This window comes from Artibeus jamaicensis, unplaced genomic scaffold, assembly GCF_021234435.1.
Source record: "Artibeus jamaicensis isolate MK-2021 breed Jamaican fruit bat unplaced genomic scaffold, CSHL_Jam_final contig_464, whole genome shotgun sequence".
Lineage (NCBI taxonomy): Eukaryota > Metazoa > Chordata > Mammalia > Chiroptera > Phyllostomidae > Artibeus > Artibeus jamaicensis.
In genome coordinates this window covers 14314397-14330762 of record NW_026521842.1, presented here as the reverse complement: position 1 = coordinate 14330762, position 16366 = coordinate 14314397, and the positions used below count along the sequence as shown (strand labels likewise).

The window sequence follows — 16366 nt, the reverse complement described above, 5'->3', positions numbered from 1 at the left end:
ACAAAGATGAAATCAAGAGTGTACAAATGCATACCCTTAAATTCTCCTGGAATGATGGCATAAGCAAATCATTGGAGATGCATGATTTAGGTACAAAGATGTTTGTTAGAACACTTAGAAATAGCAAAAAAAAATTGGAAAAATAAATTATTGTGTGTCCATGAGGCTAGACTATCTGCAGTAGCACAGCTGGGTAAGCAAGCATTGTCCACCCTCATAGACCAGAGTATGAGCTGGCACAGCCTCTGTGATGTACGATTTGGCAGCTGTTTCAGAACTTAAAATGCACGCTTCCTCTGCCAGGACATTATTCTGCAGGTGTACATTTACATTTACATCAAGACATGTAACTCTGCTTGCACACTGCAGTTTTGTTGGTAAAAGCAAGAAAAATTGGAAACAACTCCACCAATAGGACACCAGTTGAATTAACTAAATTACATCTGCACAAGAACTACACTGTGCACTTCTTTTGCAGAAAATGAGAAAGTTCTTTACATGCTGACTTGGAGCACTGTCTGATACATTAAGTAAAAAATACTATGTGTTCCATTTTAAGGATTTTAAATGATGCTTGTGAAGAATATTTAGTCACAAGGGAAAAAAGCACTCATGTTATAATGTCAACTGGAAAGTCAGAATACAAATACATATACACATATGTACACATATATCCATGTAGCCACAGTATAATCTCATCATTGATTTGTTTTAACTATTTGAATCTTTCTGTGCTTTCTAGATTTTTTAGAGTACGTGCGTGTATATAAAACACTTGTCTTTGAAATGTTAATTTTTTCTTTTTTTATTTTCAAAAATGTCATAGAAAACTCAAGAATATAGAAACGTGAAAGCAAAAATCCTCAAATCCTATCATTTATAGAAAAATAATGCTGAAATCTTCTTAAAAAAAACCCACTCTAAATTAATTTGTACATGCGCACATCCTCCATGGGTAGAGCGCCACAAACACCTCGTTTAAATAATCCCTGAGAGGCATTTAGGTGGCTTCCAAAATTTTGCTCTTATAAATAACACTGCAGTAAACATCCTTGTACATGCATATTGGCCAACCGTCCAACTATCTCCACAGGAAAAAATGTACTGCAGACACACCCTAGTTTATTTGCAGACGACCGCAATAAAGTAAGTACTGCCATGAAGCAGGTCACCTGAGTTTTTTGGCTTCCCAGTGTGTAGAAGAGTTGTGTTTCCACTATCCTGTAGTCTAGTCAGTGTGCAATCGCATATGTCTTAACAACAATGTACATGCCTTAATTTAAAAAAACTTAATTGCTAAAAAAATGTTAACATCTCTGAGCCTTTAGAGAATCATAACTTTTTGCTGGTAGAGGGTCTTACCTTCCCTTTGGGAAAAAAAATACAAGAAGCAAGCAATATCTGCAAAAGACAATAAAGTAAAGCACAATAAACAAGGTATGCCTGTATTTTTAAAATACATACAACATAGTTCATGTTTGCTTCAGGGGTGGGGAGGAGCACATTGATGACCCCATTGTAAATGCTTGCTAGCTTTTCCTCACACCTCTGATTTCGATGGATTTAAAGGGAACTCTGCTGAACAGAAAGAACAGACCCAAACCAGAGCCCAGTGGAGTTTCTGGAATCCCTGTGGATCTCTGGACGGGATGAAATGCTGCCCCTGGCATAGAAGAAACAACAGCTCCGGGGCCCTAAAGTCATCTGACCCTAACTCTTCTTACTGAGCGCCTGGCCCCAGTTAGAAATTTAAATCTTGCCAGAGCACTGTGACTGCCGTGGCCATCACATACTTTCAGGGCTAGTCCCCGCGCATGGAATCCAACAAGTTAAAGCCAGGAATTTATCTGGAAATCGACTAAACTTGAACTTCCTTTTCCAGGCCCTTCGTTCCCACCGATGCTCTCATACAGAATGACTTTCTCTGCAGGTATTTGATATTTTACCCCTCTATGGAGAGCTGCGGCCACACAGTAGCCACCGGGTGGCTTTCACCTTCTATGGACACTGCGACATCATCGCACAGGCTAAAGCTCTGTGTGAAGTGGAAGGAGGGCCCACCTATGAGATCATACTAAAGGGAGAGGCATCCGTGGTCAACTATTCCTTTGACACCAAGGACATTGACTATGGATTGCAGGTACACCACCCATCGGGAGCTTCTCTGCCTTCGCCTTGAACATCGGCCATTGTCTGTGTTCTGACCTCTCCTGGAGTCCCTCCCCGGTCACTGTAGTCTCAGCATCGCCCCTGTCCTCGACCCCTCCTCTGCCTCTGATCCTGATCATCCTCCCACTGCCAACTGTTTGCCCAGTGTCCTCACTTGCTTTTCTCACTGCCTCCTGAAATGCAGCATGTTAGATGATCAAATTTGCCTCTTTCCCTCTCAGTCCGGAAGCCCATTCCCACCTTTCTGTTTCTCTCAATAACACTAGCACCTTCTCAGTCCCTTTAGTCCCATGGAAATGCATCTCCACGGCATTTCCCTTCCACTCTCTCCTTCACCTCCCCATATTCTTCCAGCCTCCACGGTTTGCTGATTCATCCAGCAGCACCCCTCTGAGTCGGTTTTCCCTTCCCATCGCCACTGTGGTTATCACACTGCAGGGTCTCACCAAATCATGCCTAAATTATTACAGCCATTTTTCTCAAACTGTGATGTGCATATGAATTACCTGGGAATCTTGTTCACGTTCAGTTTCTAACCCTGTGCATCCAGGGTGGAGCCTGAGAATCTGCATTTCTAACGAACTCCTAAGTGATGCCTATGCTGCTAGTCCACAGACCCCGTGGAAGCAAGGGGTCACGATGCATTCTTAGCTCCTACTGCTAACCCATCTACACATCACCGCCAGACGCATTTTTCCCAACTTGCATTTTTGTCCCAGTAGTCACTGAACAGTTAACCCAGTAGCATTTGGGAAGGCCACATGTCGAACAGTACTGAGAAAAGAATATGGTTTTGTAGCAGAAGAACTAGGATGCTATCCTGGTGTTACGTCCTACTGACTGTGCCACCTTGGGCGCATCACTTGACTTCTCCAAGCCTCAGTATCCATCATCCGTAGAATGGGAATGGAGTAGCAGTGCCTGTCTCACTGGGTGGTTGTGGTGACTTAAGGGACTGGTCAGCACTGTGCCTGGGACAGAGAAGGCCTTCAGTCCTGAGTCCCTTTCTCTGTCTTCCATCGGATCACAGCCGGGTACCTCCACCTCAGTAAGGGTATCCTAAGCCCCTCTATTAACTGATGCTCCTTACATTCAACTTTGTTTTTCATCATTCCCCATTATAGCTCATTCATTCATTTGTGGCCAAGCTGTTTTACCCCTTGGCCCTAGTGTACCCCAGCCCTTCCTGCAGGAAATTATTCCCCTTGTCCTCCCAACCCAAACCTACACAATTGTAAGACCCAGCTCAGCTCCATCCCTCACTTGTCTTTCTCCTACTTTATGTTTGCCTGGCACTTAAATATAGTCTTTGCCATAATATAATGTATCTTCTAATTTTTGCTTTGGAATAATTGCTAGTTAATTCTATGTCTTTACACCTTTTCTTCCCAATTAGATTTTGTGTTATGTACTCAGAGACCATATTTCCTATCAAATTATAATGAGAGTTAGATCCTCATAATATGGCTACTGCAGCTATAATTATGGAATTGTGTGTGTGCGTGTGTGTATCTTATAGGTTAGAGATAGTGGCTAAAATCAAATTCACCCAACATCCATTGAGACCTTTTTTAATGCCCTGACCAAACAGAATTCTCTTTCATTCATTATTTCCAGGTCCTCTGGACAGTTGGTTCTGGATCAGCTCAGAGTGTATTTTTTAAAGCAGCTGGTCCTTGCCCTAGTTTGTCTTAAAACCTCTAATGTGGCCTTAGTTCGTGGTTATAGCACCTGCTGGTTAGTTACTGAATTGCATGAGCAAAATTGCATAAAAAGGCATGTCTGGCCTATTATTTCCATGTCTTTGCCATGTAAATAGAAAAATTCATTCTAGAAAATTCTGAACTCAAGTCTGTTTTTTTTTTTTATTTTAAAAAAGCAAATCTTCCTAGTGTAGAAAAAGTAAGTAATCCTCTGATATGAGTTCTTTGTGGTGAAGAAACTGAAGTCCGGGAGGTGGATGCTCCCTGCACAGCCACCCTGAGCACATGACAGGTTAGAAGAACTAACACCGAGCCAGGTGTCTGGGGTCTGTTGCTCCTCCGGCCCCAGCCGGCACCTTTTTGTGCACTGAAATGAGAATAGATAGCATCTACATCCTGAAAACTACAGCCCTCTCTGGGAGGCATGTTTCTCTAGCTGCTCTTGATGGGATGATGGCAACATCCCCAAGGGTGGTGACGAGGAACCACTGGTTTCCTCCTTCTCCTCCAGCTGTTCGACCACGTCACAGAGAGTCAAATCACACTGAAGAACACGGGGAAAGTCGGCTTTCAGTTCAAGGTGCTGATCGACCACCAGTCTTCACCAGACAACCTTATACCCGGCGTGCCACTGACCCTGCCTCCCTCAGTAAGTAGCCTCCTCTCCCTGAGGGGCAAGGAGCCCAGAGTCACGCCTACAAGCCACAGCCCACAGACCTGTGACAGTACACAGTCCTCTGCCAGGATTACAGGCGTGACTTGGGGGGTGGGTTGTGATAGCTTTAAAATTCAAACTAAAGAGCTCTCAGCAGCAAGAAAAATAAATAAATCCAAGCACTTCACTCATTTATTAAACAAATATTTACTGTGTCCCACATTTGCCAGGCACTGTCTGAGCACCAGGGGTCCCCTAGTGGAAAAGGCAATGCCACAGCATGGATTTCCTCCGTGGTTAGAAGACAGTTTATTTCCACCTCTGTCCTCACACTTCCTTCGTGACCCCTTGAAGCTGAGAGCCCCCATCCACTGACCACAGCAAACAAGAGCAATTTTCCATTAGCAGGTGTGAAAACGCCAGTACACGGCAGTGAGCCAACTGGTTTTAAAAGCAAATAGACGAAGTAGTTTCTTGTACATGGTGTGTTAATCTCTCAGTTTTAAGCAACCTTTGCTGAATTTTTCTCATTATGAAAATAATTTTTTCATCACAAACATAAGTCTGGAAGGAGGGATGTGAGTAGGACTACCCAGCACAGCAGGCCCTTGGGATTGTCTGGTCCACCAAAGTGCCAGCGCAGGAGTGCATTGTCAGTTTTAAAGTTCTCTCTGGTCTTTCTGCTGCACAGGGTTTTATCAAGTCACTTCAAGAGCAGGTGTTGAAGGTTTACTACTTACCTGGAGTACCCGAAGTCTTTCAAAGAAGTTTCCAGATACAGATCGCCCACCTGGACCCAGAAAATATCACATTGCGTGGAGAGGGAATCTTTCCTCGAATCTGCCTTGACCTCCCCAGAAACCTCAAAGGTAATGCTACCCACCGTCATATTTCCCCCCGGGGGACAAATAAGCATCTTAGCTTTGCTCGTTCGAGGGTTGACAGCTCCTCACATCGTCTGCTTGTCAGCCCTTACTAGTTCCCTTCGGCATTATCCCTCAGTCACAAAAAAGTCGAGAGTTGAAACTGACTGGTGAGCTGAGTTCTGTGAGACAGGACCTGGCCATGGCAGTCTCGAATTAAGCCCCCAACCAATTTTGCCATCACTGAGGTCGATGGCAAAATCACTGACTTACTCACAAGAGGCGTCAGGAAATTGCACTTCCAACGACCTTTCCTGCCAGCACACGTCCCTTCCGGCTGTCATCTCCCTCCGAGTCGTCCTTCCCAGAGGTACACTCACAGATGTGCATGGAGAACGTGAGGGCTGACTCTACTGCAGACAGTACTGTTCTCAGAATATAAACTGTGCTAAAAGGCAACAAGGTTCTAACCCCGTATTGATCTTACAGAGTTTGGAGGCTAATTCACACTGTCGTTGTCTGCCCACACAGCCAGCCAAGGCTTTCCCAGTAGCATCAGGCCTCCAGAGCTATTCCTCTGTGCAGAATATTTCTGTCTTGGCAGAGCCCAAAGCTCAGCTGAGTGGTGCTTTGAGCCACACACTCTCTGTGGTTCTTTCATGCTGGATCAAAGGTCAGAGAAACTTCTCACTCTTTGTAAATCACTCTTCAAGCTCCTTGAAATCTACACTCCCTAAACAGCTTCCCACTAAGCCGTCATACCTCAGCCTTTCCTCCTGCCCCCCTCCCCAAAATCACTATCTCATTGGTTGATAACCATCTATTAAATCCTAATTGTTGGCTCCCTGAAAAAATGAACACAGACATTGATACATCCTAAGACCCGTCACACCTTAGCTTCTCAGCGGGCACAAGTCAGTCCTCCTCCACAGATAATGGTCAGGAAGGACAGCCTTTGCACACGGTGGAAAACTAGCTGGCTCTCCAGGGGACGTGGTCTGGTCCGTGCAGAGCTGTAACATAACCGAAGTCTGAATACCGTTAGTGGGGCCTTCTGTGTTCCGTTCCCTGCAGTCCAGGGCTTCCTGTTGTCCCCTAAAGGCACTGCGATCATTGCACTGTGCCTGCCTTGCCCCTCGAGCATTTGAATTTGCACCGTTTTGGTGGACTTTGGTGTCTGAAATCTCTCTACCGATTGCCTACCCTCCCTGATTCAGGGGATTGTAGCTTATTTAGTTGTCATTAAAGCAACTTGACCCAAATATATATTTTTTTGCTCATGGAGAGTTAATACACATAAAGACTAATTGAAAGGGTGACCAGCCATCTGGGTATGTTAGTGCCAGAACTTGGAAAGTACCAAGTAATCTGGGATCTAGTTGAGTCACCCCACGAGTGACTTAGGATGTTACTGCCATCGACTTCCTTAGAACGGGCCGGTAACTTGCTAAAGCATAATCTCATCAAACTCAGTGAGGTCTCTGATACAGATTCATCCCACTCACAAATTACTTCCTCGTCTAAAGCAGAGAAAACATGGCAAAGGGAGGTTCCAAAAAGTTCCTTTCCCTTCTCACTTTATTTAACCTGAGTTAAGAGTCTGTGTTTGGGGCATAATTCATATATTCCTAATGATCCTGATTTTATTCCAACCCCCACAGGAAATGAAAAGTATGAAAGCTTCTTGAATCAGGCCAGAAAAAAACTAGAAAAAGAGGTCCACAAATATGAAACATTTAATCACTTAGAGACAACGGAGCAAATACCTGAGGATGAATCTTCTGAGGTAACACTGGCCTCACTTTGCCCAGAATGTAGCTGGTAGAAGGATGGTATGTGCAAAGGCCCTGGGGTGGGCACATGGTATCTCTGAGAAATGGAAAGGAGAAAAAGGTACAGCTAAAGCAAAGAAGTGGGGCAGCAGGGGGAATAAGGGAACCAAGATGAGCCTTAAGAGGTAAGCAGCCCTAGTGAACTCATTCAGGGTTTTGAACTTTAGCCTGAGGGCAACAAGAAGTCACTAAATGTTTCAACCTTATTTTGTGTCTTTTATTTTAAAAGCTGATGGAGTAATTCTAGATGAGAGACAGTAGTAGTGTAAGCGAAGGTGATAACTGAGAAAGTAGGGAGAGCTGGGCGAATTCAAGAAATATTTTGGCGGTGGATTGGTCAGGGTTTGCTTGGATGTGAGATGAGGAGGAAGTGGCGTCCAAGTGCATGACAAAGTAAGAAGGGAGCACTCTGGTGAGAAACTCAAGACCAGAAGGAAGTTTCAGGTGAAAGAGGTGGAAGGGAAGTGAGTCCAGATGGTCCACTGTTGCACCTGAGATTTCTGTGCATCATCCAAGGAGAAGCATCTGATAGGGCACTGAACCACCGCTGTGGACCTGGGGAGAGGGTGAGGTGGAGAAAGTGATTCGAGTCATCATATGGTCTTTGTCATCACAGGGCTTGGCGAACTTCCCAGGGAAGTGTTCTGAGTGATCAGGGAATAGGCTAAATTCAGACTAGAGACCTCAGGCACCCAGCAACCAAGCGGGAGAGAGGGACAGCAGAGGGTTCTGGAACGATCAGGAGTTTGTGCTGCCTTGCACAGCTTGTAAGCGAAGGTTGCCCCTGTGGTGCTAGAGGAAGGCAAAAACTTCCCTGAAGCTTCCCTCTTAACAGTCTATTCCTGACCACGAAGGCTGCTGTCTCCCTGTGCTTTCCTTTTAAAATGCAAATGCACATGACAATACTGTCCTAAGGAAGAATTACACAGACAGCTAAGGGAGCTGTCCGATTGGGTACGAGGGGTGCTAAAATCGGGAATAGCGGTGGCACTGGGAAGACGGGGAACCCCATAGGCCAGCAGTGATTACTTACAGTCCAGATACTGAAAGTGAACCTTAGCTCCAAGATAATCATAATTAATAACAATAGCTACCATTTATTGAACTCTTAAAATAGGCCCGTGCCATGCTACTGAACTGCATTGTTTCTTCATTAAATCCTCCCACAGTGGGGAGGGGGAGTAAGGTGCCATTATTATCTTAACTTTGTAGTTTTGCAGCACTCGTGGAAGTGAAGTACTTTTCCCACGGTAAGCAGCGGAGCTAGAATTTGAATCCAGGCCCATCTATCTCCTAACGCCATGTTCTCAGCCTCTGCCCTCTCCAGCCAACCCCACCCTTCCATGAGGGGCAGCAGTGCATCCCCACCTGCTAACTGCCTACCCAGGTGGCTCCTCCTCAGACCCTCAGCACCGCTGTGTCTGGCAGTCCCTGCAGACCTGGGGTAACAGCAGGAGAATGTAATGGCAGGAGCAGAGTGAGCTAGTCCTCCTGCACAAGCCAGCGGCCAACTGACCACTGAGTGACTCAGGAGCCAAGAAGAGGGTTGGCTTTGCTGTTCAAGATGACTGGGGCTGCCTGTGGATGAGGCAGGTGCCTGTCCCACCTTGTCACAGTTCCCACCTCTCCTATTGTCTCATTGCAGACCACTCCACACATTAACCTTTCCTGCTCGGCCATGAGCGTCAGGTTGGGACCTTCTAGGGCAGCATCTCCCAGCCTTGTTTCACTCTCAGGCCCCCCAAGACATCTTTCATCTAATACCCCATCAAATATATTTCATGTGTGTAAAATGTAATCTTTTTGAATAGTTTGATATCAATTTTTTAATTTATATTTTGAAATAATTGTCATTCAGAGAAAGTTGTGAAAAATGGTTTTCTCGATGGTACCATCTTACACGACTAGAGTACTCTGTCAGAGTCGGGACACTGCCAGCAGCACGAGCTGCGGAGCTCAGATTTCGTCAGCTTCATGTGCACCGGTGTGTGGGTGTGCGTGGGGGCAATTCCTGCGCGGGTCTGTGTGACCACCACAATTAGGGCACAGAACTGTTCCAACACCACACAGATGCTGTGCTTGTTGGAAAAGTAGAATTAAAACAAAATTCCCTTCCAACCCAGAAAAATCTCTCCACCAAGGTAGACAAGAAAGAAAAAAATGTTATTATTAAATATTAAACCAGAGCGACAGCTATGTCACAGACAGTCCGCAAAGAGATTGCCGAGACGGAGAGAAATGGCAGCCCGTTACATACGTGTTGTCAAATTAAACAGTAACTAGCCTTGAAGAACCATAACTAGTCCTCAAATCAGAGGACTTGGCAGTGCCGTTTGTCACACGTAGCTCATCCTAAACTCACACGGTAACTGGGGTGACCATCTGGGTTAGCTAATTGGCTGTATCCAAGGGGAACCAAACGTGTCCTGTTTTTATGATGGGCCCTTCGAAGGTAGGCTCCCGCCCTCCCACAGACGTGGGCACCACGTCCCTGGTGACGGCCTCAAGGGCCCATCCCCAGGGTCTTGAGAGGGACACTGGAGTTGTATAGCTGACAAGAGGCTTATGTAGCCTTTAAAAGGATTTACATACATTTCAGAGAGAGAGAATTTACCTACAAGTTTTCTAAAGCAAATGCTCTAAGAAAAGGGAGTGAGGAGAAGTCTCTTTCCTTATTTTCAACGGGGACAATTAAATCTCTTAATTTTAATTTGTATTTGCCCTGACAGGCTACTCCTTCATAGCCACCCCCACCCCCAATCTCCCCATCCCTTGCCCCCAGCAACCACTAATCTGTTCACTATCTCTACATTTTTTTGTCATTTCAAGAATGTTACATAAATGGAATCATACAGTATGTTTGAGATTGGCTCTTTTCTCTTGCATGATGCCCTCGAGAGCTGTCAGTATCAATAGTTCTTTCCTTTTTATTCGTGAGACTACTCATGTACAGATGTACCAGTTTGCTTTCCACCCCCAGCCCCATGAAAATATCAGCATCGCAAATACACTGTACCCTGCCTCTTTGGAGGGTCACAAACTACTGTGATAGCTAAGATTTTTTGCCCCCTCCCAGAACCAATTTTCTCCCCCCTAGGGGTGATACTGCCCACGTTGAGAGTACATGTTCTAGAAGATTTTGCTTACTTGCTCTTCTCTCTTGCTCCAGATAAATGCGCAGCTCCAGGTGGAAGTAGAACGACTTCTGGTCCAAACCTACGCCATAGAGCATCAGAAAACAGTCGTCCCCGGTCCCTCAGATGATGTCAGCCACTGGAGTCGCCTCAGAATGGCCAAGTGAGTGCCCTTCCTTCCATGTTGTGCTTGTTTCAAAGTGTAGCGGAGCAAGCGTTGGGCCCCCCAGAGTGCTCCCTGAAAGGATGGTTGATTACTAGGAAAGCAGTCCATGTGCTTCGTGGATCCGCTGACCTTTGGCATCCCGCTCACCAGGCCTGTTGATATCAGAAACCTCTGGCTTTGGCCCAGTTTCAGCTTCACAGAAGCCCATGCTGAAGGTGTTCTGAGAGAATGGCTGGAACAGCAGTGTGGGCTTCTAGAGGAAGAAGTATCTTGTTTCTAGTCTCTGTTCCGGGGTCCGTTACTTGTTCTCAGCTTCAGGGAATAGCACTGTGCACAGGAAATAGAAGAGAGGTTCACACTCTCTCAAATCTGGAAAAGTGACCAGTAAGGAGCGCTTGTTAACCATTCCAGAATCCAGCTGCCAGAGTATATCCTGGACTTTGGCCACATCATCCTCGGTGACGTCCGAACACACATCATCAAGGTCACCAACACCAGTCACATCCCAGTGTCCTTCCACGCAGAAAAGCGCGTCCTTCACGACACAGGTAACCAGGCTTGAGAGACCCTTTCCCACTGCACCTGGTCATTTCTAACAAAGCCAGCTGTGCCATCTTTCTGGAGTCAAGTGTGTGTTTCTTCTGGGATCAGCTGAAAGAATTGTTCGGCCGCTCATTGATTCTTTAAAGGGTTATCCTGCCCAAGAGGGGCTCCATCTAAAGCAGCTCTTATTTGCTATTTCTCTTTCCCACAAAGAAATTTTGTTTGTCTTGGTCCAGGCTTTAGTACTGACTTAGATCGTGTAAAGAATCTGCCTTACTGTGAAACAGAAACATTTGAAGTGAGATTTGACCCACACGGGACCAATCTTTCTGTTGGCAACAAAGAGGTCGTTCTGCCCGTCAAGGTAAGATGGGCTGCTGTGCCCTGCTGGCCCTCCCCGGCATCTGGCTCTGCTGGTCAATCATCCCGCCATGATCCAGTTACTATTTCAGAGCCACGCTTTTCCCCCCAGCCCTATGCCACCTGATAACAGCAATTTTATGCCCACTCTAGGTGGTTGGGGGTCCAACAATTCACATCTGTCTGCAAGCCAAGGTGACCATTCCCACTATGACTCTGTCTTGTGAGAAAGTGGAGTTTGCCACAATTCAGTGTGGACAGTGCCTTGTGGAAACTGTTCAGCTTTCCAATCACCTTCAAGTTCCTTGTGAATGGTTTGTCCACAGCCATAAGCTATTTAACAAGGTAAGTGAGTGTGGCCCAGGGGTCCCCTGTTTTCCATCTCCATTTCAGCCATGTTTGTAATCCTAGGCATCTACTCTCATCATTTTCCTCTCCTGCTCAGACTTTCATTGACAACCATTGCCACCTGAATAAAATGTAGTCCCTTAGCCCAGCATTTGAGGACCTATCAGGCCATGCTGTCTGGTGAACGTCTTATTCATCTTTGTTCCCCTGGTATCTACACATTCCCTGACACCTGGGAGGTACTCAGTAAGTGTAGGTTGAATGAGTAAAGGATGGAATAAGCCCACTTTCCATAGATAATGATCTGATTGTCTCATATTTATGAACCAGCTGGAGAAACACATGCCAAAATACTTGAGACGGAAACTATATGCTGAATTAAAGCCAAAGACACGGATCTTTGAGGTCCAGCCTACTTCTGGGGTCTTGGATCCTGGTGAGAGATTCAACGTGCAAGTGAAATTCATGCCTAAGGAAGAGGTAAGCTGAAAAGAAGTGTGATTCCATTCAGACTCTCTGAACCTTTCTGAGCTTTACAAAGCCCATGCTCCATTGGGTCTCCGGGGAAGCTTGGAGTGGCCCACTCCTCTGTATTCTGAGCACGACACCTCAGGTAGCTCCTGGTTCTCATCAGAGCTGTGTGGCCCGGTGGTGAAAGGCACCTGCTCTGGAATCAGCCCACCTGCATAGAGGTTGCGTGGCTTTGAGCAAATGACTTAACCCTGCTCAACTTCAGTTTGTTCGTAGATAAAATGCAAAATAATAATATTACATGTCAAAAAATTCCTTATTGCAATTCTGAAGTCCAGTAAGCTCCAAAATCTGCAAACAAATTTCGTAAGTTTCAGACCCAAACTCATTTGGCAGAGAAACTGCATCTGAACCAAAAAGAGATCATTAAACCTTTAGTTACCCCCCTTAGCTTGCAGAGTCAGACAGTGCATCTGGAGGAACTGTTATGTATGTGATTCCAGGGGGCCTGCCCCAGACCCTGCTGAGGCTGTTAGGTAGCGTAGGGCATTTGTGCTCTGTTTATCTGTTTAAAAATCTGAGCTTGAAAACATCTGGGCTCCAGAGTTTCAGGTCAGACGTTATCAACTGCAACAGCTACCTCCAGGGTCATGTTGAAGATTAACTGAATTAATGTGATAAAATGCACAGCATACTGCTCTATATATAGTAAGTGTCTCAATAATTATTAGCTGTTATCATTAGCAGTTTTGGTAATGACAATTACTTCCTGGAAGACACACTCCCTGGGACTCACAAACATTTCTTTTGTGAATACACCAGCACAACGCTACTTCTGACAAAGAACATAATAGAAATAATAAAAACTTAGAACCAGAGAAGATCTCAGAAGATTACACTTAAAAAGACTTTTGCTCAACGCTCAAGGCATTTAGGAGACTTTTTTCTTTAATCTTTTTAAAAGAAAAAAGATGCAAGTTTTTAGATCACTTATGATTTTGCTGGTAATAGCTTTGAGGAAATGCTCAAGAATCTACAGTGAGCAGGAAGAAAAGTGAATGATTTCATATTGGTTCTAAAATAAACTTTCTGACCCTGATTTGTATAGCTCAGTGGATTGAGCACAGGCTGAGAACCAAAGGGTTGCCAGTTCAATTCCCAGTCAGGGCAAATGCCTGAGTTGCCAGCCAGGTCCCCAGTACAGGGTGCTCAAGAGACAACCGCACACTGATATTTCTCTCCCTCTCTTTGTCCTTCTCTTCCCCTCTGTCTAAAAGTGAATAAATAAAATATGCCCTGGCTGGTGTAGCTCAGTGGATTGAGCGCGGGCCTGCGAACCAGACAATCGCAGTTCGATTCCCAGCCAGGGCACATACCTGGGTTGCAGGCCGGTTCCCTGCAGGCCAGTTCCCAGCAAGGGACACACAGGAGTCAACCTACATTGATGTTTCTCTCCCTCTCTCCTTCCCTTCCCCTCTAAAGATAAATAAATAAAATAAACTCTCTGGTTCTATTATCATAAAAACATCCCCAACCCTTTTGGTAACAAACTATAAAAATGATCCCTGAAAGTATAGTCTTCCATTTAAAAGAAAATAGAATTACTATGTTACTATGTTTTTCATTTTCAGAGAATCTTAAGACTGTCAAGGGGTTTCATCATGACTTTGGGTGTTTTACTGAACGAGGGACATATCAGTAAATATAGTTTTTTAAAAATCTGTTCAGGCAGTTTCATAAAGGTTGAGTTGGAATTGGTCAAAGTTTAAAAAAAGCTTCCACCTACTTGGAGAGGAGTTTGTTGGCTCTACACAAGGAACTGGTTAGCCCTACAGCCCATACAGTCCACACCCGTTTCTCCCCCGTCAGCAGCAGAGAAACCACCAATATTCACACACGCAGCTCCTAGACATTACAACGTTTGTTTGAATACTCCGTGTTATAAAGCAAGGAAATGGATGAAATCTTCTAGCAAGATTTCCATAAAAAGCAATTAAAATATAGAAGTTTGGATCATAAGGTACTGCTTCCAACAGTAGGTATTTTTATGTATGTGTGCATCTGTCTGATTTCCCCCCTTGAGCTAAGAGAGTTAGGAGCTCCTCAAATCATGCAGCCAATCATGGTCTCCCAACCCAAGCCCGGAACCCAACTGTATCAGAACAGCCGAGCAATCTGGTTAAAAATGAAGAGCCCCAGCCTTACCCTGCCCCTATCAAGTCAGGATCTCTAGGGATGGCACCTGTGAACCTGCCTCTTTAAATAGGTTCCCCAGTGAAACCAGAGTAGAATAATTGCCATCACCAGCTACCAGACTTGGATCATAACTGTATCATTTGAAGTAAATACTGGAATGGATTATATGAGACTTAACTGTGTCTTTTTAAAAAATTGAAATATATTCATTCAGATTCTCCAAGAAACAAACCTGGGGAAATTTTTTAATGCAAACAGATTGTTGGAGAAATGTATGGAATACTGATAGAAACATAGGAAGAAGATGATAAGGGAAAAGAAGGAAGCTGATAGGGTGTATGAGTGAGCCAGCTACCTTGGAGACTGGAGCTTAATCCCACTGGAAACTTAGAAAACACACAAAATACACACTTCAGGATTATCCCTCCCCAGGAGGGAGGGAGCTGAGGTCTTTATACAGTAACTACTCAGAGTCATTGACTGAGGGCCACTACCAGCAGGTGTTTCTTCTCGGGCACTCTGCCCTGCCCTGCTCTGCCCTGCCCATGGGTAGCAGGGCCCATTAAATGAGAGCCCCGGGTACAGACCCAGAGGTACGGATAGTGGCGGTGGGACATTCCCGTGCACTGGCAGTCTGAGGGATACGAGCAAGGCTCTTGAAGGGCCGTGATAAAGCATCCACACGGTGCCCAACATGCTCTAATAGATGAGTAGTATTGATGCTGTAATAGAAATTGCTCTCATGCAATTTTATAAGAAAAGTTTCCTCTCTTATCCTAAGTAGGATCAATCATTCCACCCTGGCAGCGGCTTTTGCTTTTACCTGGTCTGTAATAGGAAAATATTCAGATGCGTGTTTTGTTTTATGTTTTCCAGAGATTCTACAGCCAAACCCAGACGTTCCAGATAGCGCGTGGTACTCAGAAGCTTACGCTGCTGACACAGGGGCAGGGTTTGGAGCCACGCTTGGAATTTAGCCCTACTGTTCTGGAGCTGGGGCCGCTGCTGCCGTACGCACCCGGAGACGAGGCTGAGGTGGTGGTGAAGAACCCCTGTGACTTTCCCATTGAGTTTTACTCCTTAGAGTTTGACCAGCAGTATCTCATAGAAGAGAAGGTGAGCAGGGGCCACAGCGAAACGCCACGTGGCGTGCACTCATGCTCTCCTCCGCCAGGCCAGCTGCCTCCTGACCCCTGCACCTCCTTCCCTTTGAACCCTGCCTTGTCAATTTAGAGATCACTTTCTAGCCTCTTCTAACCTACTTCCCTTGCCCTGAGCAGAATTCATTGCCTCTTTTGTGATCTCATTATATATTTCAACCAACCGATTGAAAAATTAATACGTGCTAATGATTAAAATTTAACAATGAGGAATGTACACAGCAGTCATTACATTTGAAGGCAGTTTCTTGTAGACAGCATATAATTGAGTCTTTTAAAAAAGACTTGAGCACAATTATATGCTCAAGTGTTTATATTTAATTAATTTATATTTAGAGGAAGGGAGGGATAAAGGGAGAGAAACATTGATGTGCGAGAGAAATATCAGTTGGTTGCCTCTCACATGTCCCCATCCAGGGACCAAACCTGCAACCCAGACGTGTGCCCTGACTGGCGATTGAACCAGCGACCTTTCACTTTGTGGGACAGAGCCCACCCCACTGAGCTACACCAGTCAGGGCTAACTGGGTCTTTTTCAAAATACACTCTGGCAATCTCTGTCTTTCATTGGTGTATTTAGACCATTTACATTTAATGCAATTATATTAGGGCTTAAATCTGCCTTTCTTTTTTTTCTATTTGTTCTGGGCTATGTATTTTCCAGTTGCTCCTTCATGTTTATTTTTTTGACTCTATACTTTAGAGCAGTTTTAGGCTCACAGCACACTTGAGTGGGTGGTACTGAGATTGGGGTACACACCTTGCT

At 45.1% G+C, this 16366-nt stretch overlaps 1 protein-coding gene across 1 annotated transcript in view; it reads left to right on the top strand.

Annotated features, from left to right (window-relative positions):
* The window catches only part of HYDIN (HYDIN axonemal central pair apparatus protein), a 339107-nt gene that overhangs the window by 224123 nt on the left and 98618 nt on the right, over positions 1–16366 (top strand). The window contains exons 28-37 of the mRNA XM_037154186.2: positions 1931–2140; positions 4384–4521; positions 5219–5396; positions 7052–7176; positions 10392–10519; positions 10934–11070; positions 11302–11429; positions 11579–11770; positions 12104–12253; positions 15317–15556. Of these exons, the coding sequence (XP_037010081.2) occupies positions 1931–2140; positions 4384–4521; positions 5219–5396; positions 7052–7176; positions 10392–10519; positions 10934–11070; positions 11302–11429; positions 11579–11770; positions 12104–12253; positions 15317–15556 (1626 nt within the window). The remainder of the gene's footprint in view (positions 1–1930; positions 2141–4383; positions 4522–5218; positions 5397–7051; positions 7177–10391; positions 10520–10933; positions 11071–11301; positions 11430–11578; positions 11771–12103; positions 12254–15316; positions 15557–16366) is intronic.